Consider the following 26,950-nt stretch of genomic DNA (forward strand, 5'->3'; position numbering starts at 1 on the left):
GTGGGGTCTGACAGGAAATAAGGCCTAGCTTCACAAAGGAGCCTGAAATCCCAGCACTGAGGAGGCCGAGTCAGGAGGCAGGCCATGTCTGCAATAAGGCATTTCAGAGGTTATATTGACATATAGACAAAAGGAAGTCAATGGCACCCACTAGAGATTTAGGGGGGAATATATATATATATATATATATATATATATATATATATATATATACCATAAGGAAGCTTATAGAGAATAGAAACTACTGGGAATCACACCCCCCCCCCATTCCCTACCCCCATCCCCCTGTGTTGGGTCCCGTGGGAACAGTGGAAAACCAAGCCATTTGGCGGGAAAGGAATTTACCATCATAGAGCCAGCTGCCCGCCTAACCCAGATCTGTTTGTCAGCCGGCGTGGGGAAACAATAGCGTTGAAAGCCAGGTGGCCTGGGGGCAAAAGGACAAAGTGTTCAGGTCTAGCCAGTGAGGGCAGGAAGGAAAATACCTCCGGCTTTCTTGAAGGATGAGGAACGTCCTTATGAAGTTGGGGAGGGGGAAGGGCGGAACTAGGCTGAGACAACAAAGTCACAAAAACAGAAGTGACACCCTGTTTGCCAAACACAGCTGGTGTTGGGACAGGAGGACCAGGAAATGGGGCAGGAATGCGGCTGGGGAAGTAGCCTAAGGAGCAGAATACAAGGCGCAGATGCAAGACAGGTCACCCAGGCAAAGGGAACAGAAGTCACCCTCTGCGATTGTGCTTGGGTTGCAGGAAGACCTCCGGGTTGGAAGTTAGCCAAACTGGCTCACAGAGGTGGCCTAACTGGTTAGCTGGTTAGATGGGAGTGGAGGAGCATCTGGCGGGTGAATGGAGGTGGAAATTCAGGTTCCGGCAGCCCAGGATTAGGAGAGGCAGTGATTGAGGCCCTAGGGCTTGACAGGGCTAAGGCCACAAGAATGTATAAAGGAAACAAGGTTGCCCTGCTCTGAGGAGACTGGGAGGGGTAATGGGGGAAGGGGCTTGTAATGTGGGGAAGCAAGGGGGAGGGGGGAGGGGCTTCCATCGAGATGTAAAGTGAATTTAAAAATAATTATTGGGGAAAAAACAGAGGAATCTTGGGAATCTCAGCAAGTCGCCTGCTGGGGGAGGGGCACCTGGAAGACCAGAGAGAACAGCAGAAACCCAGTAAAAGAGCAGGAGGGGACAGCTGGTGAGGAAGGAGGGGACAGAAGAACCTCCACCTTGAGAGGGCAAAACAGATGCAGAGTGTGGGTTTGACAACTGGGATCTTTGCAATGGGTTGAAAGAAATTAGAGAACAGACTGCCCTACCCGCAAAGTTCAAAAAGATGCAGTTTAGAGAAAACTCATCAAAGCAAAGCTCACTATCTGGGTGGAAAACACGATATAGGTTTCTGAGTTGTCTGGGGAGACTAAGAGGCAGGATGCAACAGGATGCAGAAGAGCAGTTTGTCAAGGGAGGTGGAAGGAATGGGGCCGTAAACACAGGGATGGTAGAGAGTAGCCTTGGAAAGAGTCTGCCGGGGACCTGAGGAGAATTAGGAAATCATGAAGGGACAGAGACACTGCTGTGAGTGACCACACAGGAATAGGGTTTGTCCTTGAAAATGGAGAGAGTCAGATTCGATGCAAAGGAAGATGATCCTGTCACTGGAGGTGACTCAGGTCCCATCTGGAAGACGCCAAAGACCTGACTGGGGCTGCTGCGTGAATCAGTTTCATGGTGTCATAACAAACCACTTAACAACTGCCCTAAGGGAGTATGGCATCCAGGAGTTCCTCTGCGGGGAGGGGACAGGTGGAGCTTGGGAACAGAGAACAGTGCACACTCATGAGCCTGTAGCTGCAGTGACTATGAGTCCAGACTGAACAGGGGAAAGAGACTTCCAGAAGTCAGCTGGTTCAGCGGGAAACCTGAGATCTGTAGTTGAAGACGGTCCCTGATACCCTACCTGACAAGCAGGGCAAGCTGGTGTGTGCATGTTCTGGGATGGCTTTACCATGCTGCTGTGGAGTAGAGGAAACAGTTATTAGAGATGACGTAGCAAAAGACTAAAAGGGATGGGTGTGAGTGGCCATCTGTGAGGATGGTGGGATGTCTGTGATGAGACCAGGAGGAGAGAAGTAGAACAGGAAGTGACATCGGGTCATAGAGTGGTACTGATGGGGAAAATCAGAAGGAATTCTGGGAAAGGAAAGATTTGTCTTTGCCTTTGGTTGGTTGGTTGGCTGGTTGAGACAGGGTCTCACTATATATATAACCCAGGCAAGCCTTGAACTTGGAACGCCCCCTGCTTTGGCCTCCTAAGTGCTGGGATCATATGTGTTTTGAAAAGATGTCCAGGCTGGCCTCTAGGATCTGTGCAGAGAGGTGTGTGCTCAAGTGTGAGTTTTACTTTTTCAACCACTGTGCAATACAAGGGAGCTCACGCAGAGCCGCGATCACCTTCTCCTGTGGTTACTCGGGCTGTACCCTTCTGCAAGAGACATTGATATGCCCCTCCTACTGGTCACAAGAATCCTGGGGAAATCCAATTGCTTAACAAGATTCTGAAAGGCAATTATAGTCAGTTGCCGAATGAGACAGCTCACTTTGCCTGTCTTCTTTCTTCCATTCTACATATTCCTGACAGCTTTCCCTTGATGTGTAAAACAGTTAAAACAGCCACAATAAAATTATTCCTTTCACCCTAGTTATTAGTCCACTTAGAATCTAAAGGATTTTAATTTACAGCATATTAATGTATTAACACATAAGCATAGTGGTAAGTATATTGTATTCTTACTTCACACTCAGTAAAATACCTGGGAGACAGGTCCTGTTCTCCTCTGATAGAGAAGTAAAAGCAGGAGTCAGAAACAGGAAGTCCACTGTCCACATTTTACAACAGGTGCATGGCCTAATTCAGACTCAAACCCAGTCATCTGGCTTCATGGAACCTCTAAACCGTATTTTCCCCACTAGAAAGGAAAGCAAACTTAATATACTCTATCCACTAAAATGTTAAAAATAATTCTTTTGCTCTATTTAAGTAGGGTTATTGAATGAAGGGTTTTTTTTTTAAGGTCTTTCATCAAGACTACTCAATTGTTTTCTGAAGGCCTTCCAAATGTACTTATTTCTGTGAAATCAAACAAATGTCTAATGGGACACTTTAAACAACAAACGTGTATACCCCATCTTGTAATGTCAACACAGTGACGGATGGGTCACTGAATTCTGCCAGCCTCCACCCAGACCTCTAGCTCCAGAGTGGTCCTTGGCTGACACCTAGTGGACAACATGGAAAGAATTCTTTTCTGAAATAATTTGTAAGACTTAAGGGGATTACGCTTTCTTATGGAATAGCATTGTTAAAGGAATTTCTTGGAACTTGTCACATGCCCCATTTATATTCATAGTGCGCAAACTGAGCCACATTAATTGAGCATAAAGATGAAGGGAGTGCTTTCATGTGTCAAGTGTTAAAATGGAACTAGAAAACCACTTTCCAGAGATTAAGCTGTCATTTGAGTTTGAAATTAACTCCAGCTATAACCTCAGTATATAGTAGAAAGATAGGTATACAAACTAGGTGACTATTTTCCTCAAAACTAAAGTGACTGTTAATGTTTTTTTCCTGTCTGCACCTCCATTTTTAATTTTTTTAATTAAGTGTGATTACCATTCAGCCCAAATAGTTTTCCATGATACCAGATTGCAGCAAATTAGAAACAAAATCATTTCAGTTAATATAACATAGTGTATGTAGATCAAATTATAGTAGCCTTGGGGAAAACGTAAACAGCTCTGGAGAGAAAGGAACATCCCCTCAGCGGACACTCTCCCCTACATCAGCTGCTAAAGCATTAGCAACATATGGCAACAGTAACAACAAAGCATTCTGGGTAGAAATACTAAGTGTGGAGAGAGAAAGCCTCAAGACATCAGGCTCTATTCCCCAGAAGGGTAGAGACAGGGGCTGTGACTGTGCCTGTCAATTGATGCTAATGGTACTGGGAAAGGTAGGTCCTGCTGTCCCACCCTATAGCTGAGAGAGCACATCCCAAGAGGTGAGAGAGCTGCCCCACGGGTTGCTATTAGACACAAATGATTGATCTGCAACTGTACATAGTGGGCTTGGGTTGTTTTTGGTTTTGTTTTTACTCGCCTAAACAATACAGAATAAAACTATCTGTAAGGCCTTTACTAACTGTTGGGTGTTATAAGTAATCTAGAGCCAATTTAAAATTTATAGGAAGCCATGTACAAGCTCGGTATAAGTTCTGTATCTCTCTATAAAGACTTGGGTACCACCGTCTTGTTTGCTGTTGAGATACCCTGACAAAAGAAGCAGTTTGGGGAGGACGGGTTTATTTCAGCTCACAGTTCCAGGTTACACTCCATCCTAACTGGAACATCAAGGCAGGAACGTGAAGCCACTAGTCACATTCTATCCAGAGTTCAGAGCAGAGAGAAATTAATGTCTGTGGGCTACAACTGAGCTCTCTGCCTCTGGTGTAATTTAGGACATAGCCCCAGTGTTGTGACCCATACCAAATGGTCTTCCCATACAGGTTAACAAAAGTAAGATACCCACCCCCGGATATGCCTACAGGCCAACTTGATCTATGCCAGAGGTTCTCAACCTGTAAGCTGAGACCCTTTTGGGGGTCAAATGACCCTTTCACAGGGGTCAGAAATCAGATATCCTGCATACCAGATATTTACAATATGATTCTAACAGTAGCAAAATTATAGTTATGAAGTAGCAAAAAAAATTATGGTTGGAGTGGTCACCACAGCATAAAGGACTGTATTAAAGGGTTAGCTGTTGAGACTCTCTTCCCAAGTGAGACTAAATTGTGTCAAAATCACTGTTAAAACTAACCATCAAGTCTTCACTGTATTGTACCAAGGATAATCTTTAAATCTCCTGAACTTTGTATTAATGCCTAAAAGAAATAGTAAGGGTTTTGTTTTTCTTCTAGCATCCATTTATTTAGGTATGGTAGATCTCTGTCATACTTGTTCACTAGTTGTCTCTACATTTTCTCTGTTTCAGGCCAAGCAAGCGATTCTTGAAATGGACGCCATCCGTGAGTTGTTGTTGTTTTGTGTTGTTGTTTCCTTAGCGTTCTTTTTTTTTTTTAAGCAGACTTAATTCATTTATTTTTCTTGTATAAAAACTTTTATGTGGCCGGGCGTGGTGGTGTACGCCTTTAATCTCAGCCCTTAGGAGGCAGAGGCAGGTGGATTTCTGAGTTCGAGACCAGCCTGGTCTACAGAGTGAGTTCCAGGACAGCCAGGGCTACACAGAGAAACCCTGTCTCGAAAAGCCAAAACAAAAAACAAAAAAAAAGCCTTATGTGGTAGCCACAGCTGGAGCCTGGGTCCTCTGAACAGAGACTCTGGTGTGGGTTTTCACAAGATGACCAGTGAATTCCTGATAAGGAGACTGGGTGAAGACAGTCTCTTTCCAGAGGTCGGGGGTCAGGTAGCTGTAAGTCTTGGAGATGACATCGAAGGTGGCCTTGGCAAAGTTGCCCAGGGTGGCAGTGCAGCCTCTGGCTGAAGTGTAGCAGTCATCTATACTGGCCATCATCAGTAGCTTCTTGGGCACAGGAGCAGAGACAATGCCAGTGCCTCTGGGGGCAGGGATGAGACACACCAGCAGAGAGCCACAGCGGCCTGTCACCTTGGATGGAACAGTGTGGGGCTTTGCCAATCTTGTTCCCTCAGTAGCCTCTCTGCACAGGGACAATGGAAAGCTTGTCCAAGATGATGGCCCCTCGGATGGCAATGGCAACCTCCTTGGAGCACTTAACACCAAGACCAATGTGACTATTGTAGTCCCCAAATGCCTTGAACCTGGTCTGCTGGCCAGCCCGAGTCTGCTTCTGCACTGGCATGATTTTTCAGAACCTCATCCTTTAGGGGCACACCCAGGAAAAAGTCAATGATCTCAGACTCCTTAATGGGCAGGGAGAACAGGTAGATCTCCTCCAAGGACTTGATCTTCATGTCCTTAACCAGGTGGCCCAGCTAAGTGACAGGGATCTACTCCTTGTCTTCAGCTTTACCGCCACGATCCCCGCAGCCTCCACCACGGCCACGGCTTGGACCACAGCCACGGCCCCTAAGACCGCTGCTGAATCCTCCACAGAAGCCGCCGCGGCCTCCTAACCCTAGGTCCCCGTCCTCTGGGCCCTCCCGCTGTGAGGAAGAAGAAATAAAGTAGTGTTCTTTGAGACACTGTTGTTCATTTGTGACCATTCCATTCTCTATCTCAAAGCTCATACATTGTCATTTATAAGACACTAGCAGCAGTTCATTCCACCTTAGCAGCTGGAGCAGATGTGACACTCGTTCATTTCTGCTTTGAGTCTCTGGTTTGCCTGTGGGGCACTGGATGGCTAACCACACTTCTAGGTTTTTACAGATCCTAACACTGTCAGAACTGCCTCCATGAAGAACTCGGGCACTAGAACGTGCAATGCATTTATCCCTTTACCTACCCGTTAAAAAAAAGCAAAAGTCCCTTTTGATTATTTACAAGAACCGCTAACAGTTGAGAATTACTGGTGTTTCTGATGTAGCACAAAATCCTGAAAATGCCAGCTACCCTGTGTGGTCACCATCCCTCACTTGCTCCTGTGGTTCTCTTGGCAGACTATCCAGGCTTCTGGTACAGTCCTGAGGGAGAGATGAAGACACCATGTGGTTCTGCACCACAACGGCTGAGACGGAAGTCAGGTAAGCGGGATGCTGTCATCTAACTGTGATGCAGAGAGGAACAGGAAGTGAGTACTTTCTAACTGATAAGCATTTTCCGGCTGCTTGTTGTTTGAATATATCTAAGGCTACTTTAAATAGATAACAAAACAAAAACCCTCTAGTTTTTCTTTTAAATACCTCTCTACTTAACTCTCTCAGTGAATATAAAATATGGCAATCAGTCAGGTATGATGGCCCATGCCTTTTGTCCCAGGCAGAGGCAGACAGCTCTCAGTGAATTGGATACCAGTCTAATACTATATAGTAAGTTCTAGGCCAGACAGATCTCCACAGTGAGACTCTGTCTCAGATGGATGGATGGATGGATGGATGGATGGATGGATGGATGGATGGATTGGATAATTAATAGAAAGATAGATAGATAGATAGATAGATAGATAGATAGATAGATAGATGATAGATAGATAGATAGATAGATAGATAGATAGATAGATAGATAGATAGATGAAAGATAGATAGATAGATAGATAGATAGATAGATAGATAGATAGATGATAGATAGATAGATAGATAGATAGATAGATAGATAGATAGATAGATAGACTTCATACAGTTCCTTGCCTTTGACAAATACCCCCTTAAGCCCTGTTTGCTGTCGCTGGTGGGAAGTAAACCTTATGAGTAACACACACAGCACACTCATGCCTACCATTTTGATATGTGTAGGTATTCCCCTAACTCTCAGATCCTGGTTTTATATGATATTTACTAAGCCCACTTTCCCTTGGTATAGGCAAGGAATGCCAGGGTAGATAACAGCTAATATTTCTGCTTTTAAGACCCACTCTGTGAGGAAGAACCAAAAAAAAATTATTTTAAGTAATAAATAAACACCAGTCTCCTTGATAAGGCTTTGGCGTGTGTAGAAAAGAGAGTGGAAAGACACAGAAGAGAGAGAAAGTCTAGGAAGAAGAAAGTCTTCACAGAGCCAAAGGCTGATTGATACCCACGACAGAATGTGAGGCTGCGGCAGGTAGAGCTGGGATCATCCATGCACCGGCCTAGGACCTGAGCCAGCAGGGCCTCAGGACAGACAGGTCATGTCAGCAGCTCCACCTGGCTGGAGTGAGGGAAGGAGCTGAAGTGGAAATGAGGATAGAGGGCTTCAGATCAGAGCCTGGTCATGAAGGCTCAGCCTTTGTCATGTACAAATGTGAAGGAGATAGCAAGGCGAGGGAGACCCGGAGCACAGCGGCCATGCTAGGCTGGAGAAGTGGCAGAGGCCTGGTGACTTGCATCAGGCTTAGGATGCAGAATGGTAGCTCACTAAAAGCTTTTCGGAGCAGGGTGGAGAAGTGGGGAGGTGGGGAGGAGGTGAGGGAACAGTGAGGGGTGCAGAGAAACTGGGAATGACATAGTGGTCACTAGCTTGATAAACTGGCAAGAAATACAGGTGAAAGTTCAAGAGGAAAAGGTGAGCTCTGACTGAGAAGAGCGAGTTGGCGGTATCTGAAGCACGAGGGCACTGTGCAGCCTAGAACTGAAAAGTGCCACTCGCCAGCTGAGAAAGAGGCGGCAGTGGGAGCTGAGGGGGTCCTTCCAGTGTGCTGGGTTGGAACAGTAGCACCTGCTCTTCTCTTCTGGGACTCCTGACCCTTTCGAGTTTATCCAACCACTTCAGCAGGGTGAATGGCTGGCACCCAAGTATCCCTGACCACTGATTGTTTGAATAAATTAAATAGAGCGTTTCTACAGCTCAGGGATGGGGATGTTGCTTCATTGAGAGCATGCTTGTCTTTGTGCATAACAAAGCCCTGGGTTAGTTCTCCAGCTCTACATGGATGGGGCTCCTGTCTGTAATCTTTCAGGTCTGTAGTCTCTGTACTCAGGAAATGGAGGCAGGAGTATTGGGAGTTCAAGGTCATCCTCAGCTACTAAGCAAGTTCAAGGCCAGCCTGAGATGCATGAGAACCTGTCTAAAACAAAAGGGAACATTTCCAGAGCTCTTAAAACATCAATAAGCTACTAATTTATTTATGAGGGGAAATATTGATTTGCAAATGACGGTGGCTTTGCTCTCTCCTCAGAACCTTCCTCGAGATCACACAAAGTGTTGAAGACCAGCGGTAAGTCCAAAAATCGAGGTACATTTTTCACTCTTGTTGGTTCTCAGTCAAACCATAATAATAGAAGATTGTGTGTTAGATGCATTGTAGATGGGTGGATTTTTTTTTTTTTTTTAGCCAGACTGCAGGAAAATTAAATATTTCGGTAAGCAAAAGTGTCTTGATGCAAACAGTCAATTGATGCAACCTGATCTCACAGACATAAAATTACCATCTGTCTTAGTCAAGGTTTCTATTCCTGCACAAACATCATGACCAAGAAGCAAGTTGGGGAGGTAAGGGTTTATTCAGCTTACACTTCCATGTTGCTGTTCATCACCAAAGGAAGTCAGGACTGAAACTCAAGCAGGTCAGGAAGCAGGAGCTGATGCAGAGGCCATGGAGGGATATCACTTACTGGCTTGCTTCCTCTGGCTTGCTCAGCCTGCTCTCTTATAGAACCAAGACTACCAGCCCAGAGATGGTCCCACTCACAAGGGGCCTTTCCCCCTGATCACTAATTGAGAAAATGCCTTACAGTTGGATCTCGTGGAGGCATTTCCTCAACTGAAGCTCCTTTCTGTGTGATAACTCAGCTGTGTCAAGTTGACACAAAACTAGCCAGTACACCATCTATCAGGAAAAAAGAAATACTATCAATAAAAACAAGAGGAAAAAGACCCTTAAATGTATGTATGTATATGTGTATGTATGTATGTAATATATATGCTTTATATGTCTACACATATATATGCCCTGGCTTCACAGAAGAAACAAAGTGCCAATAAAATTTAAAGTTTACAAAGTCATCTGCATCGGTACTTAGAAAAAAAAAACTATTCATTTAAATGAGAGAAATGGAGACAAGAAAGCTTATGAATTTGACCGAAAGATACTGCAAAACTCTTGGGGGGAGGGTAAATTTTTATAGCTTCTTCCTAAGCAAAAGTTCATAATTCCCATGTAAGTTCAAAGTGGAAATTTGCCCTTGACTCAACAATCTGACCTCTAGGCCCATATAGACGTATCAGCAAATATGACTAGAACCCTGCCTGAACTCTTCACAAGTCGGAAGGGCAAATTCTCAAGGAACTAGGCCTTGGTATGGCAGAGGTCAGGTCCCATTCCACGTGCTCAGAGCACCTGGTACCACTCCTGTGTTCCTCCTGGTATAGAACATTAACTGCAGAGACTGTCACAACTCCTGGATAGACCACCACGCACTACACGACAGTCTCCTCTGCCTCATAGCAAGTTCAAGGCCAGCCTGAGATACACCAGACCCTGCCTAAAAACAAAAAGAAAGAATATTTCTTCTTCCTTTTGCATAATTAAAGATGTCTAGCTCTTTTTAATTGTATGCATATCAGTGTTTGCCTACATGCATGTCTATGTGAGGGTGTTGGAACCCCTTGAATGGAGTTACAGACGGTTATGAACTGCCATGTGAGTGATGGGAATTGAACCCAGGTCCTCTAGAAGAGTAACCAATGCCCTGAACCACTGAGCCAGCCCTCCAGCCCTCTCTAGAGCTCTTAAGATGTCAATAAGCTACTATTTCTTTATAAGGAATAAACTTGATTGGGATTTTTGCAACATTTTAGTAATACAGCATTAAATGTATATATCATAGAAAGTGGTCTGTTCATACATATGATAGGGTGTTCTGCTGTTGGAAAAAAAAGAAAGTCAGTCTCTAGCTACTAACAAGTGCCTATAGATTTAGCAGAAAATATACTGAGGTGTATTGCATCTTTATTTAGAAACAAACAGGGCAACTGTGCCTTGCAATAAGATGGGAGACAGTAGTTGTGGGATCCCGAACAGTGAACACCATGCTGAACTGTGCTACTATAGAAATGGTTCTCAACCTGTGGGTTGTGACCCTCTTGGCATCCCTCTATCTTCAAAGATATTTACATTACTGTTCAGAACACTTGCAAAATTACATTTATGAAGTAGCAATAAAAATAATTTTATGGTTGGGGCGGCAGTCACTACAACATGAGGAACTGTATTAAAAGGTTGCAGTGTTAGGAAGATTGGGAACTTCTGCTCTAGGGGAAGGAATTTGTGGGGAGAGAAGTCCTTTATAAGTTTACACAACTAAACAACTTTTAAAGATGAGCTTTGTATCATCTGGGTATCCAGATGATAGATACCAGCATAAAGATACCAGGATAAAGATACCAACATAAAGATACCAGCATAAATCCTTCTCATTGACAGGGTCAAGGAGACCTGTGAATATAAACTTCACCATCATTTAAAACCAACTCCCCAAAAGTCTAAAAATCAGCAAAAGCCTCCTTGTGTCTACAGGAGACGCCCATGGCCTATGGCATGGGTGTTCTTTTTCATGTTTTTGTTCAGAAGTTTGGGGACCTATTTACCATGAACTGTTGCTCTCAGGGATACAGAAGACAGCTTGGGCTCATAACATAAAGTGGTCCTGTTGTGGAAAAGGATATAGAACAGATACCTAAGGGACATTTTGGAAAACTGGACCCAAAAGGCTCAAAGCTCTTAAGTGCCAATTATTAGCAATATGTATACAATCCATATAAAAATATGAGTGCTTACCTAGAGATGAGATAAACTTTAAATTCTCAAACTTAAAACACTTTTCTTTATTTTTCAGAAACTTCACAAGATATCCAGAAGGTAAGCATGGCCATGTTTCTTCTAAAAGGCTTTCTGGGGCTCCTTCCGCCGCGGCATCTGTCCTTACTGGCCTCATCCCTGGCCTGAGTATCAACATTTCCTTTCCATTTTGGCATTCTTATTTGATTTGCATTTTTAGCTATTTATACTTGATTTAAGGGAAAACTAATTCTTTTCAACCTATTCCCTCTTTGTTGCATCTCTTTCAATTCAGGCAATTCTACTCATCCAGCCCTGTGCCTCACTTCTCTCCTTAGAAGCTGTGCTCACAGCTTAAGAAGTAACCCTTGCTAATGTGCTTGGTCTTGCACTGCCCAGCACCTCTGTTCATGTTAAACCCAGCCTCTGACCTCCTGGGTATAGCTCCCTTCCCAAAGCACTGGCTCAGGTGACCTCTTGAAGAACATGGTCTAAGGCAGGTACAGTAGCCCCCAAAGTCCCTGCTACTTGGGAAACAGAGGCAAGAGAAGTGCATGAATCCAGGAGTTTAAGATCAGCCTAGGCAACATACAACATACTGAAACCTATCTCAAACAAACAAACAAACAAACAAAATGCTAAAAATATAGTCCTTCTGCTGATAGAGCAGATGTAATGTGTACAGTGAAACTTTGCTGTGCCAAATTGTAACAAGGAGGGGCTTCTGTTCCTCTGACAAAAGATTAGGAAATGGGAAACACTTCTTAGCAGAGCTGTGCTTGCAACCTAGCATGCCTGAGGTGCTCAGTTATATCTCACCACTAGAGCTGAAGAGATGGCTCGGAGGTTAAGAGCAGTGGCTGCTCTTCCAGAGGTCCTGAGTTCAAATCCCAGCAACCACATGGTGGTTCACAACCATCTATAATGAGATCTGGTGCCCTCTTCTGGCATACAGGCTTACATGCAGATAAAACATGTATACATAATACATAAATATAAATCTTTTTTTAAAAAAATCTCACCACTAAAGAAAAAGGAAATAGTATTGTCTTATTGAATGTTGTGTGCCCAGTTTTATTTCCTGGAAAGACGAGCTCTTAGTATCCTGATTTGAGTGTCCACTGGTGAGCTGTCTTAATGAACAAACAATTCCTAGATTATTTATTGTAGTTTCTTGTGTAAAGGCCAAGGCTCTGTCTTCCTTATCCATAAGGATATGGTTCTAGAAATCTTTCTCACAAATCCCATTTCTATTATGGTTTAGCACAAGGACAGAGTGAGCTTGATAAAGGCTGTATCCTCGTTTAAAAACCCTAGAACTAGCTGGGCGTCGTGGCACACGCCTTTAATCCCAGCACTTGGGAGGCAGAGACAGGTGGATTTCTGAGTTCGGGGTCAGCCTGGTCTACAAAGTGAGTTCCAGGACAGCCAAGGCTACACAGAGAAACCCTGTCTCGAAAAAAACAAAAACAAAAACAGCCCTAGCACTTGGGAGACAAAGGATATCAGCAAGTTCAAGTGAATTCCTGGACTACAAAATTGAGTTCCAGTCCAGCCAAGACTACACATTGAAGCCCTGTTCCAAAACAAAAGCAACATTAAAAAACAAAAACAAAAACAAAAACAAAAAAAAAACAAAACCAAAAAGGACCTACTTCAAGATGTCTAAAATTCAGCTTCAACTTGTGAGGTGATTTTTTTTTTCCAGATCCTGTTGGTTTTCATTTGAAGCCATTTGAAACTTTGTAACTTGATTAATTCATCATTGTAAAATCTATTTTCTGATCTCTATTAATAACTTGGGCCACTGAAGATGGTACCCTGACCTTTAATGTAGCTGTGGTGATCCTGGAGCCAAGCCTCTCTCAGTCCCTAAGTAAAGGCTATAAGTAAAGTGAAGCTTTCCCTCTTAGGAACCTTTTCCTCTTAGGAACCTTTCCCTCTTAGGAACCTTTTCCTCTTAGGAACCTTTTCCTCTGAGGAACCTTTCCAGCAATGCTCACCAAAGTGCACCCAGGAAAGTCCACCTAAAAACTACAACACCATATGAAGACAACAGAAGCAAGCAAACTCAAAACAACCAGGGTGTTGCTTCACTAGCAAAATTCCATCTCCTAACCACAGTGTGCTGACTGTATCCTAAGTGTAAGAACGGACAGTTCTGAACAACAGTTTGATACTTTTTCCAGAATGTATATCCTGGACCCCTCATCATCTGTCTATAGTGACTAAGCTTCTCTATAAGCTGGGGTTGCATGCCTGCCATTTATAAACATCTCTTGCTAGCTCTTTAACATTAGCGGGACCTAGCTTTCTACTTTATAAAATGATTATCAAGACTTACTATGATAACATAATTTTTAGAAGTATTTATTCTATGTATATAAATACACTGTAGCTGTCTTCAGATATACCAGAAGAGGGCATCAGATCACATTATAGATGGTTGTGAGCCATCATGAACAGTCAATTGAACTCAGGACCTCTAGAAGAACAGTCAATCCTCTTAACTGCCGAGCCATCTCTCCAGCCCAGTAATATAATTTTTAAAGATGCTTAATATGATATTTGGTAAAAGGCAAATGTACCTACCATAAATGATAGCTGTTACCAGATAAATAAACACCCAAAATAGACATTATGGAAAAGCAAAGCGAAAAATGGTCACCTTGTTCCTGGTAAAGGTTTCTGACTTACATACTTGTATGCTGTGACCAACAAGACATTTATTATTTCTTAATCTTCGAACTTGATCAGGTCTCTGAATGACATATTGGACACAATGTTTTAGCTTCAAAAATAATACTACCATCTTCATTCATTTTAGGTGTTGTTAAGATACATATTAACAACTACAGTCTCCTAGTTTCCAAGTCCCAAAGCCTCTGGGACTTTAGAAGATGGGCAAGCTCCAGGGTCACTTTTGGTCCAAACAGCAAAGCTATTCTGTTAGGCCTTCAAAGGCTGCCATAACTTAATGAGTGAATACTAACTCAGCTCCAGCATCAGCAGCTCCTGGTACCTGTGTTCTACAAGCATCATCTCAGTGCATTGAAGGAAATGGAAAAGATGTTAAAATGTTGGGTAAAATGATTTATAAAGGCAATGAAATGATACACAAATATTTTATGTGTAAGTCTAAAATTTTACTTTAAAAGATTAAGTGATTAATTAATTAATTACTTATTAAATGATTAGTTTTACATTTTAAAGTTTTAACAGAAAAACATTAGGTGAAGTTTTACTTCTGTGGTATCTACTCCTTCCTTTCCTGTTGTGCTTTCTACTGTTATGGACTGACAAATGATAAGCACTTCTTGCTAATCTGATGCGTTGTGCTTTAGTCGGGACATGTGTCTCTGTGGTCCTATTTAGTTTGAACAAGCCATAACTACTTCAGCTCCTTGAAGCTAGTTCTTTTGTATATAGATAGTGTTGGGGCAATATCTGCTCCTGTCTGCAGCTCCCACTCTAAGGCCCAGGGCCAGTCTGTTCTCCTCACACATTGTTATCCTCAGGACATGGAGGTGTTAGGAGTCATGTAGGATGTAGGATACATTCTGCAGTTAGGATGCATTTGGCATGTTGCTCTCATTGGGAGATGGGATTTTTCAGGTGGTAGGCTCCATCAAGAAAACCATAACTAACAGAATAGACTCTTGTTTTCTTTGATTAAAAACCATGGTTGTCTGGAATTTGACTTCCAAACAAGATAACAAAGTATTAACTAAATATGTTTTTAAATAAACATTAAAATACCATTATCTTAAACAGCCAGTTCAACTCCTGTAATAAAGCCTCCTTGCTTGGAATCTATAAGTCAAGGTCAGGTTCACAGTGAGCCTTCAGGTTTAAGGAAACCATTGAAGTATGTATGTCATCAAAAAGGCTTTCAGGAGCAAGGCATTGAAATGAAGACTCCCTGCAAGCGAGTGTTAAGGCGTAGGCCCCAGTGCATACAGTGACTATCCTGCACACTTGCTAGATATTAGCTTCTATCCTGTTTGGGAGCAAAGGGTTTGGAGTCAGGTAGAGTTAAGCTCTGGCCTTACCACTAACTAGGAAGGGAAAGTTACTAGTTTGCAGCCTGGGTTTCCTCAATATAATACTAAAATAACCATATTCTAGTTCATATACTGACCATGAAAACTAACTACAGAAGACATCTACAGGTTGCCTTTTCAAAAATCTGAAGTACTTTTCAAGTCAGTGAAAACCAACAATGTCTAATAGATCATTTTCTTTAAGAATGTGGCTGGCTGGCTACCACAGGCAACATTCCCCAGTCTTGTGCCTTCCTTACGGTGCAATCATTCAATTGGTATGTGTCTGTCTCCTTCAGGTTTCTAGAGAGGAAAGCCCTTCCCAGCTGACTTCTGCCATGCCTGCCCAGAGGAACCGCCAGCCCGGCAGCGCTGCCGTTATCAATATGCTTCGCGGGGGAGGCGGTGTTAGAAGCCCGTGGACAGATCACCACATCCGGCAGCCCTTGTTTCCAAGCCGCCGGTCTCCACAGGAGAATGAGGACGATGACGACGATTACCAGATGTTTGTCCCGTCCTTTTCTTCCTCGGATCTCAACTCCACCAGGTTGTGTGAAGAGAACGCTTCAAGTCGCCCTTGCAGCTGGCATCTGGGACTCATCGAACCCACAGAAATCTCCAGCTCTGGTCACAGGATAGTCCGACGGGCCAGTAGTGCAGGTGAAAGCAACGCATGCCCTCCTGAAGTAAGAATTAGAGACTGTGATGACTCTCAGTACTGTCCCGGGAGAGAGCTGCAGAACAGTTCTCATCCAGGAGGAGAGAGAGGGATGACTCCCTATGGGTCGTCTGTAGAGTTGACCATTGATGATATAGACCATGTCTATGATAACATAAGTTTTGAAGACTTAAAGTTAATGGTTGCTAAGCGGGATGAAACTGAATATTCTTTCTCCAAATCATCCAGAGACTCTGTTCGCCCCAAGAGTACCCCAGAGTTAGCCTTCTCAAAGAGACAGGCTAGCCACAGTACAAGCTCTCTCCACTCAAAGAAAGAGGCAGGCCTCGGTGGTCAAGAGGCATCCACCCAACGCGTACATGAACACCAGGAAGTGGAAGAAAACATCTATGACACCATAGGGCTTCCAGACCCACCATCGCTGAACTTGAACCACAGCAGCCTTCATCAGCCCAAAAGGAGCACCTTCCTGGGTCTGGAAGCTGATTTTGCATGCTGTGACAGCCTGAGACCATTTGTCTCCCAGGATAGCCTCCAGTTCAGTGAGGATGACATATCTTACCACCAGGGACCCTCCGATACCGATTATTTGAGTTTGTTATATGACTCTCCCCGCTGTAACCTGCCTATTGCAGATAAGGCTCTGTCCGACAAATTGTCTGAAGAAGTAGATGAAATCTGGAATGATCTGGAAAATTACATCAAGAAAAATGAAGACAAATCAAGAGACCGCCTCCTTGCGGCCTTTCCTGTGAGCAAAGACGATGCACCAGAGAGGCTATATGTTGACCGCACCCATGAGCTGGGCAGGGATACAGGACATGCCACATCTATGCTGGCCCTTCCTGCAAGCCAGACTTTCCTCCTGCCTGGGAAAAGCAGAGTTGTCAGAGCTAGCAGGGCCAACTGCTCCCTGGATAATGACATTATTTCAACAGAAGGCTCCTTCCTGAGTCTTAACCAACTCTCTCTGGCCAGTGACGGGCCTCCTGTGGACAATCCCTATGACCTGGCCAACTGCAGCCTGCCCCAGACAGACCCAGAAAACCCTGACCCCGGGATGGAGGTCACAGACAAGACTAAGAGCAGGGTCTTTATGATGGCCAGGCAGTATAGTCAAAAGATTAAGAAGGTAAATCAGATTTTGAAAGTGAAAAGCCCAGAGTTGGAGCAGCCACCGTCCAGTCAGCATAGGCCCAGTCACAAAGACCTGGTGGCCATCTTGGAAGAGAAGAGGCAAGGAGGGCCCGCCATTGGTATGTTCTGTTCCGTACTCTGTTCTTCCTTCTCGAGAGTCACGTGTGCGTCCCAGTTCTAACTGTCCTTAGAAAGAACACCCCGTGAGGATGCTGCCATGCAAGTCTCAGGACACACAGGACACACAGCCTGTGGGTGCTTTTCACTTGACCTCAGTTGGATCATGTCCACTGGGGCATGGTTGCGCCTCGGGATGGGTGCACATGTGATATTGCTACAGAGTTGGTACTTAGGAAAACATATCTCAAAGGGAGCCTGAAATGTAAAAGAAGCGCTCTGTTTTAACCTATGAAAGACACATAAGCACTTCCCTCTGAATCTACAATGTGTCGGCAAGCAGACGTTCCTCAAGGCTGCTAAGGTTCTGAATCAGCAAGAATGGGGCTGCTGCTTCTCACAGAGCTTACCCCTAGCACGAAAGTGAGGGGCACACACACACACACACACACACACACACACACGCACAGAGGGGGGGAGAAGGAGAGAGAGGGAGGGAGAGGGAAAGAGAGAGAACCTTTTTTAAAAGAATTATTTACTTTTATCTTGGGTGTACCTGTGTACTACATGCATGCAGTGCCTGAGAAAGCCAGAAGAGGGGGCTGGATCCCTGGGAACTGAAATTAAAGTTGTAAGCTGCCATGTGGGTGCTGGAAATCAAACCCAGGTCCAGAGCACTGGCCTGTATCTCCAGCCCCCATTTGTATACATTTTCCCAAACTACCTCATCTGCAATTCATTGGCACCCGCATAGTTCAGCTACAACTGGATTACTGTGTTCACGAGCATCTCATTCTGTTCCATCACTTAACACGTACAAGAAGTTTAATTCTAAAGTTGAACTTCCTTCGTGGGCATAACTGGGGTTTAGATGTGGCATGGGTTAGATCAGGGGTGCAGGGGCAAGCGGGTCACAGTGTGACATGTTGAAGGACCGATCTAATGAGAAGCTCTGAGCCAGGAATTGATCGATAAGGAAAAAAGCTATGTCAGAAATTAAAGAATGAATTATTGAGAGGTTTTTCTTTCAATGCTTTCCAAACAGACTAGGAAGCCAAGGCATGGACTTGGTTTCTGAAGGGTTTTCCAGGCTCTTTTGAATTCTTTTTTATAATTAAAATTAAAATAAAAGTTGATTTCCGTGTGATGATCAAAGAGACCAGAATGCATTTCTTTGTCTCCTGATAATGCTAAGTCATTTACGTCTTCTTCCAATGCTTGTCTTGCCAAACAGGTCGTTCTATAGTTACAGGAAGTGACTTCAGGGGGAATCTGGGGGCAGGAATAGGTGGCAGTGGGAGCAGTTGTGTGGTAGTAATTTCAGTCAATGGTGGAGACCAGGCTATTGTTTCCCAGATCCAGAGAAAATATACTACTAAGATTTCTGATGATGATGATGGTGGTGGTGGTGGTGGTGGTGATGATGGTGATAAGCAGACTACAATTTAGCAGTAATCTCCAGGGCTGGGCTACCTGAAATATGATCCAGCCATTAAGATGCAAAAACTTTAAGTTTGCTTGAAGGAAGCCCTTCAGAACAAAATAATTGAGACCTACAACTTCTGTAAATAGATTTCTTTTTGCCCACCTTTTAAGTACTGTGATTGCTGGTTCCTTTCGTTTTTTAACTTCTGGTTTGTCCTGCTGTCTTCTTGGGGTCTTGTGCCTCTTCTCAGCTTTGGATCCAGGTCTTTTCTTGACATAGTGGGCTACTAGGCTACTACTGCCTTCCTCCTCCTCCTCCTCCAGGGAGGAGCATTCCCTTCCCAAGGCGTCTTAAGAGTGATGATTTCCCTCCGTACCGCAGGACGTCTCCCTGGGGCCTGCCGTCTCTCAGTCTTGGCTCCATCTGGGTGATCAAGGCCACTTCCTGTGCCCACCAGGCTTTCAATCAGTTGACCATGTGACTCCTTTTCTCTCTCTTGTTTATCTGGGCACAGGACGTCGTAATCGAATGGACCGATTCTCCAGACTTCTGCGCATGGGCCTTACCACTTTGCCAGGAGCTTGCTCTCGGTGTTGTGCGGAAGGAAGAGCACTCTATTCACCTGCTGAAACCCTCGAGCATCTTTATTGAACTCTGTTCCCGGGGTCTACAGGCCCCGGTCACATGGTCACCTATAAATCACCCAACCAGGTCCAGTTGCTCCCACCGTTTAGAGCCTGTAGTAGCATGTGGCCTTCTTGTTCAGCTGAGAGTATTTGAGACCAAGGAGGCTGCTTGGGTTTCTATATATTGGGTGATATTTCTATATAGGCTTGAGAACTTTTTATATAATGTAGGGAAGGCACATTTCTATGCTTCTGTCTACATCTGAGCAACATCAGAAATATCAGTATCTTTCTAATCCTTTCTCTTGGAATCAGCATGTTTGATATTTCCCACCACAAGAATTATTTCAATTTTTGTCTTTGATGATAAGAACTTCAACTTTAAAACCTTCAGAAAAACTATAGCCTGATATTACCATGTAATAGTAATGTATAGGTCCTATACAGACAGTACCAGGAGTACGATCACAGTCAGACAACAGGACTTTCTTGGCTCAAGAGACCAGTGGTGGCCTCCCCTTTCTATGCATCTGGCTATCAGGGTCTTTTTAATCACAGCTTGAGCTCTGAACACCTGACTTATTCATATTCGAATCATGCAAGTTGTAAACTCTCAAGTGGGAATATCGAGACAAGAAATAACTGAAATACATTTTCCCTTCTAGTGAGATACATTATAATTGGCCCCCTCTTTTTTGTCTAAAGATTAAAGCTCCCGGTATGCGTCATGTGTAGGAAGCATTTTGATCCAAGGCCATCTCCCTGTTTCCCCTTTCCTGCTATGGCCTGATTTCTGTACTATCTTGACTATTGGGTAGTCTCAGGAGAGGCCCATAAATCTGCAACCCTATGCTCAAAAGGAAGGGGTAAAAAAGAAAAGAAAAGCTGTGTGATGAAGTCATTGAGACCAGTTTCTTTCTAGAAGTTGTTTGCTTCTCAGAGCAAAGTGGACAACATTGTTGCAACCAAAAACTATCTGCAATAAAAAAACTAGTCATGTGGCTTTTCTGTGTGCATGTATTTGAGTATATACATATAAGACTTTTAAAACGTATTTATTTTATACATAGATCTAAAATATGTGCCTACATATATGTATATACACCATGTGCATGCAGGGGTCCTCAGAGGCTAGATGAGGGTGTTGGATCCCCAGAAACTGGAGTTTAAAGGCAGTTGTGAGTCGCCCAAAAGGGGTGCTAGGGATCAAACCTGGGTGTGTTGGAAGGGCAGCAAGCACTCTTAACCACTAAGCAATCTCTCTAGCCCCATGTAGGACTTATGAAAGAAGCTGGGAAAGGGTTTTGAGTAGAATAGGGATTGTGGAAGATTTTGAGGGATGGGTGTGATACCTGATCGAGCAAAGAAGAGGACGGTATGAGAGGGGGGAAAAGGCTTGAGAAATACAATGGGTATTTTAGACATTACGGACGTAAGGAGTCCCTGTTCTCCTTCAAATTGTTGTCTCTCTGTCACCTTGTGGAATGTCAGTGCTCTCTGAGCAGTTATGGATCAGTTAATGGCTACATATAGCATATAAGGGATGGCTCGGGCTGAACTGTGTGGTTTTTGTCTAAAACCCCAGTTTGCTGCGGTTGGGTCTCATAGGCAACATGCCAGGCTTTGGGAGAATGGCTGACATAAAATGCTGCAGTCAAGTGACTAGGTAGGGTCTCTTAAGGTGCTGCTACATTTGAATTCGTGTTATGTCTTTACTATGCTACTTGAGGGATGTGCCAAGGTTTTGCTTGTAAATTCTCTGAAGAGTAATCTCTGACCTTGAATGCACTCTGAAGTTTGAACTCTAAAGCATCTAACTATAAACTCTAATGAGAAGTTACATAGATGGTTTGCCTTGATTGCAGGGAGCAGGGGCCGAGGGGTGAAAGGCTGGAGGGTAACGTCTAAGAGCACATGATACTAGTGAGGGGTTTCTGTCTCCAAGGAAGGTAGACTGGAAGAATAGCAGAAGTTCCACTAAATGCATATCTCATTGTGGTTTAAAGGATAGTTTACTAACAACAGGTTACCAACCATGTAAATTATATGTGTGTGTGTGTGTATGTATATATATATATATATATATAGTCATTTGCTCATTGTCATAGATTAGGTTGATTGACTCCCTTCACTGATGGCATATAGGTGAGGTCTGAGCAATACAAGGTGTATGTGGTGTTCCTCGATGTTAGGAAAGTCATGTGTACCAGGATCATAGCTGGGAACAGCTGCTGGACTGATGTACTGCTGGCCCACGAGAAGGATCTCTCTTGCCTAGCAAGATCTAGGTTATATCTTTAGAGACATCTACGCTCTGGAGTGAGACAACATGGAGAAGGCGCTGCTGCATAATTTTAGGTGGCAAGTGTGTGTGTGAAAATGACTGTCGGATCCTGTCCTTAAGTCAGTGCCAGGCAGCATTCAGCTATGGAGTCTGTGAGCATCAGTTCTTGAGGGCTTCGAGATACTCTTGGCTTTGGAAGAATGGGCAAGAAGACACAATGTAGTCTTTACTTGTGCTAAAGGAAAGAACTCTGCTAGATGCCGGCTACCAGGCAGTGTTCAAACAGCAGCCAGGAGCCAGGTTCTCAAAGAAAAACATGTCTGAGGGCAAGCAAGGGTAGCATGAAGTCAGGGCAGCTATAGCGTTGTGGCCCTGCTTCTTGTAGGACACGAGGTATTTTTATGTATCAGGATTCTGACATTCTCATTTGACAATGCTTGTTTTGGGGACTAAAACCATTTTGTGGATTAAAGGAATTCTCATGACATGCACTGTACACTTGCAAGTCTGCTGTTCAGATAAAATAATGTAAAATTCAACCAAGGAGAACAAACCATTAAAACATAAGTTATTTTGATTAGGGTGGCATTCAGTGACTACTCCCCTTTAATCTTAAATCTACTGTCTGTTTTTTAATAAGTCATTTTGAGTGTTATATTCTTATATTTAATCTTCCAAGGCAAGGATAATTCTGTGTGCTTATTGTTTTGTTATCTGTCTTCCAGGTGCCAGGATCGCTGAATATTCCCAACTGTATGACCAGATTGTGTTCAGGGAGACACCCCTTAAAGCTCAGAAGGATGGCTGGGCCAGCCCCCAAGGACCCACCCTCCACAGGCCTGTGTCACCTCCCCAGACCCAGGGCGCTGGTGAGGACTGGCTCTGGCATTCGCCCTACAGTAACGGAGAGTTGACTGATTTCTCTCCCCAGACAGAACAAGACTCAAAGTCAAAATACCCCATCACATTAGAGAGCATCGCAAAAATTAGGCCCAGGCAGTTGTCGGGTGCTTGTTCGGTGCCTTCTCTCCAAGTGTCGGACCCTCTGCTGGGCTCTGTGCAGCAGAGATGCAGCGTGGTGGTCAGCCAGCCCCACAAAGAGAACTCAGGTCAGAGTCCTCTTTACAACTCGCTGGGTCGCAAAGCAATCAGCGCTAAACCCCAGCCTTATAGCAGGCCTCAGTCATCTTCCTCGATCTTGATAAACAAATCTCTGGACTCTATCAACTACCCCAGTGAGACAGAGACCGAGCAACTACTCTCTTCACAGAAAAGTCCCAGAGGCGCGAGCCAGCAGGATTTGCCCTCAGGGCTAGCAAACTCATGTCAACAGGACAGGGGCAAACGGTCCGATCTCACGCTCCAAGACTCGCAGAAGGTTCTCGTGGTAAATAGAAATTTACCCTTAAGCGCTCAAATAGCGACGCAGAACTACTTTTGTAATTTCAAAGATCCCGAGGGAGATGAAGATGACTATGTGGAAATCAAGTCAGAAGAGGACGAAGTGCGGCAGGATCTCTCTCCAAGGCGGGGCAGGAAGTCTGACCCACAGATCCCGGACCCTGACTGTTCCGATAGCATCTGTAGCCACAGCACACCTTACTCTTTGAAGGAGCCAGTGAGTGGCAGGCTTGGGCTTCCTCCTTACCTGACAGCGTGTAAGGACTCTGATAAACTGAATGATTATCTGTGGAGGGGGCCCTCACCCAATCAGCAAAACATTGTCCAATCTCTGAGGGAGAAATTTCAGTGTCTTAGCTCAAGCAGCTTTGCCTAGGTTTCTAGAACTGTCCAAATTAGCTCCCTAGGCTTACAAATTACCATACGAATGAGGTTGTTTTTTTCTGTATTTTCTTTCAGTATATGCACTGGTTTAAAACAATTTTGTAATAACAAAAGGGTAAAATGTGCTTTCGCTTATAGCACAACTCTTTGAGCTGGCTAACCATGACATTTACCACCCCCACCCCCATGTCCTAACAGTAGTACCCACTCTTAGAATACCTTCTCTCCACACCCCAAGGAGTTTTATACTGTGACTCAGAGGCACCACAAGTGAATCTCTCTCACGGTTTTTTTAAAAAGAGACTAGAGTTATTTAAAGAATCATGCTTATATGTGGCATCTCTATATTTGACAAGACTCAAGAATGATGCATGCCAGAGACCACTGGTTAGACTGTGGCCTTGTCACGTATTTTAAGGATACCATGCTGGTGTCCCAATCACATTTCCTTTAGATGCCAACATACTGTGACTATTGAAGAGGTTAAAGTGTAGCCCTAGCACCAACTTGCTAATGGGGAAAAAAATGTTCTTACTTGTGTTCCAGGACAAGGCCCAGATGGTATGCCACTATTTATGATAAGTTTACAGTTTCCGGGGTGAATTAACTATTTCTTTCATGTCGTAAAGAAAGCCAATCTTAATAAAATACAAGCCAAGTTGATTATTAGATAAGCTAGGGAGACTTCTGAAAACACCCTATTTCTTCATATTACAAGTAAAGGGGAATTGCCTCTGTAAAGACCACAGGAGAAGACATGACTGTAGACACCTGCCTCCTATCAGTACAGAGTAAATCTTCAGGTAAAATAAGACAAGATGCATTTAAATGACCCCTGTCAAGAGCAGTTCTTCATTGGCACTTTCCTGGGCTTGAGGTTCAACTGAATGCCCTACTTGAGAAGTCCTGGCCACAGTAATGGGCAAGAGTGTATTTTCTAAACAGCTAATAACCCATGGCCTTTCGATGTTTTGGAACATACAGAAGAACAGAGACTCTGGTTGCTGGGTTCCGACTAGTAACTTCCCTTACCCTGTACGTACAGTCTCGTACAGCACCTCTCTGTGATACCATACCAGGCTAACTCCTTGTAGACAGGAATGGAAGATGAAAAGCAAGGCACTATGATTCAGAGGAAAATGAGAGAAATGTAAAAGCACCTTCCTGAAGGCCCCGTGCGCACAGTCAGAATAGGCTCTGTATTTCTGTTCCCATCTCTACACAATCGGGACTCTTCCTTCACTCCTTCACCCTCTCAGTCTCAGTTTTAACGTTTCTTTTTATTAGAATTAAGCAACCTGCTCCATTTAAAGAAGACATGATGATAAACACACTATTGAGTGCTGTTGAGTGTCCAGAGTGTGTTTCATCTCTTTGCACATCTTTGGCTACAGAGCTCAGTCCTACTTTGTGTTGTTCAAGTGTCTAATCTTGGGATTAGACTGGTGAGATTATCTTTCCTGATTCTGATAAGAGATTTCTTCAGAACTCATAACTTGTGAGGAGAGCCTGTAAATTGGAACCTAATTCTAGAATAGCTTGTCCTTTTCCCACATCATCCGGAATAAAATCACTGTGCACATAACTCTTTGGTTCCAGTTTAAAAGTAGTCTCTGAACTAGTAGAACTATTAAGACTTAGGTGACTGACTTCTTCTGGATGGGTTTCATGTAATATGCCAATGCCACTCAACCTCTGAAAAGAATCCCATAACAGATTTGTATGTGTAGAAGGCTCACTGCAAGAAGCATGTGAGTGTATTGGAACGCAGTCCTCTTTACTTCTACTCATCACGTCTATCCCACTGCCCACAACAGGGGAGAACGCCTCCATTTGTCTAGTTTCTGAAAGCCTGGTGGTTGCACATTCTAAATCTTGCTTACAAATCATTTTCTTATTTACCGAGTCTGACACATCTTCTGTTGGGGGTTCACTGATCTGACTTGTTGCCAGATGTTTCTGAAGTGCACCTTGAAGCTGATCCGGGACAGCTTTCTCTTCAGGCAAATAAGACCAATCAAAATCTGGGCAAAAAAATAGCGAGGCTAAATTCCCTCTGATTCTGCAGTATCGATGAAGACTCTGACGACACTTCTCGAGCTTTCACATCCACTAGAGCCCCATCTGAACTTCTGTTCTCTTCAGTGCCCACAGCTTTTCTCCATGAGCTCCTGCTCTCAGTTATCAAGGTTTCTGGAGTCCGGGGAATGTGTTTCCTGGTTAAGAAGGGATTAGAAATTAAAGTGTCAACTAGCTCCTCCAATTCGACTTCTTTTCCCTCCTGATTTTTTTTTTCCTTTTTAGTCTCTATGACCCACAGCCCAATACAGTTCATGTTACTGTCCTGTTTGAGTCTCAGAAATGAGTAATTCTTCGCACCAGTGTTTTGTTGCATGGTTTGGTGTCACCTGCAAAGGGGAATGTCACATTGTACAAAATGTCTCGTGTAAGTGGTCCTTTAGGTTCTAGGATAAAGCTGCAGTTTTATTGATCATGTCTGTGGACCAGGCTGCAGACTTTGAGAGCCTGTGTGTGTGTTTGAGTGTGTGCTTAGATGTTCCCTCAATGTTATCAATTCAGTACTTTTGTTTAAAATAGTTTCTTCTGAAGGTGGGGGTGGGGATGTACATAACTGGGAACGTTTTATGTACTTAAATGTTCTTACTGGGTTCCTGTACTGAAGGGTCCAATTTTTCTTTTTTATATAAGTTCACTTTTCACCTTTTTTTTTCCATGGGGGGAAAGTAGTGCATCTTGGAAAACATACTTTAAATACTGTATATAAGACAATGAAACTTAGTAATGCCCATTATTTAATAAAGTTTGTAAAGTAGAAAGTAAATTTTCATTTGAATTAATGGGTTTGCACTGAAACATTTTAATGTTTCCACACTGCTTGGCTATATTACTCATTACTTCATTACTCATTGATGTTGGAAGGTCCAGCCCACTGTGGGCAGCACCATCCCTAGGCAGGTAGTCCTGGGCTATATAAGAATGCTAGCTGAGCATAACCCTGTGAGCAAGGTAGCAAGCCACATTTCTCCAGTGGTTTTTGCTTACAGTTTCTGCCTTGAGTTTCTGCCTTGACTTCCTTCAACTGATAGACCATGAGCTGGAAGTGTAAGCAAGCGAGTTTTCTTGACAGGAGTCTAAAATAAATCAATCACTAAATTAAAAGATCTTTTCATTGACAATGTAATAACAAGATGTCTCTTTATTATTGAACTGAAAATTTAATCTCAATTTTTGCTACAAAGTCAGGCTTACTTTATACAACTATACATTCCAATTTTTCTTTGTTAAAATTACAGAGACAGAGCCAGGTGGTGGTGTCGCACATCTTTAATCTCAGCACTTGAGAGGCAGGGGCAGGTGGATCTCTCTGAGTCTGAGGCCAGCCTGGTCTACAGGATGAGTTTCAGGGCATCCAAGGATACACAGTA

The 26,950-nt window shown here is 43.7% G+C and overlaps 1 protein-coding gene and 1 pseudogene across 7 annotated transcripts in view; one reads left to right on the forward strand and one right to left on the reverse strand.

Moving 5' to 3' along the window:
* The window catches only part of Plekhg1 (pleckstrin homology and RhoGEF domain containing G1), a 242,224-nt gene extending 215,567 nt beyond the window's left edge, over positions 1 to 26,657 (forward strand). For 5 of the 7 annotated variants that reach the window (XM_029482410.1, XM_029482414.1, XM_029482412.1 and 2 more), the window contains 6 exons: positions 5,047 to 5,080; positions 6,654 to 6,737; positions 8,807 to 8,863; positions 11,466 to 11,488; positions 15,750 to 17,385; positions 22,445 to 26,657. In XM_029482410.1, coding sequence (XP_029338270.1) covers positions 5,047 to 5,080; positions 6,654 to 6,737; positions 8,807 to 8,863; positions 11,466 to 11,488; positions 15,750 to 17,385; positions 22,445 to 23,496 — 2,886 coding nt within the window. In that variant the 3' untranslated portion in view covers positions 23,497 to 26,657. The remainder of the gene's footprint in view (positions 1 to 5,046; positions 5,081 to 6,653; positions 6,738 to 8,806; positions 8,864 to 11,465; positions 11,489 to 15,749; positions 17,386 to 22,444) is intronic. The other 2 variants (XM_029482411.1, XM_029482416.1) reach the window with 1 other exon arrangement.
* On the reverse strand, positions 5,347 to 6,622 carry LOC110303372 (annotated as a pseudogene).
* Positions 26,658 to 26,950: the final 293 nt, after the last annotated feature.

The sequence above is a fragment of the Mus caroli genome, chromosome 10, assembly GCF_900094665.2.
Source record: "Mus caroli chromosome 10, CAROLI_EIJ_v1.1, whole genome shotgun sequence".
Lineage (NCBI taxonomy): Eukaryota > Metazoa > Chordata > Mammalia > Rodentia > Muridae > Mus > Mus caroli.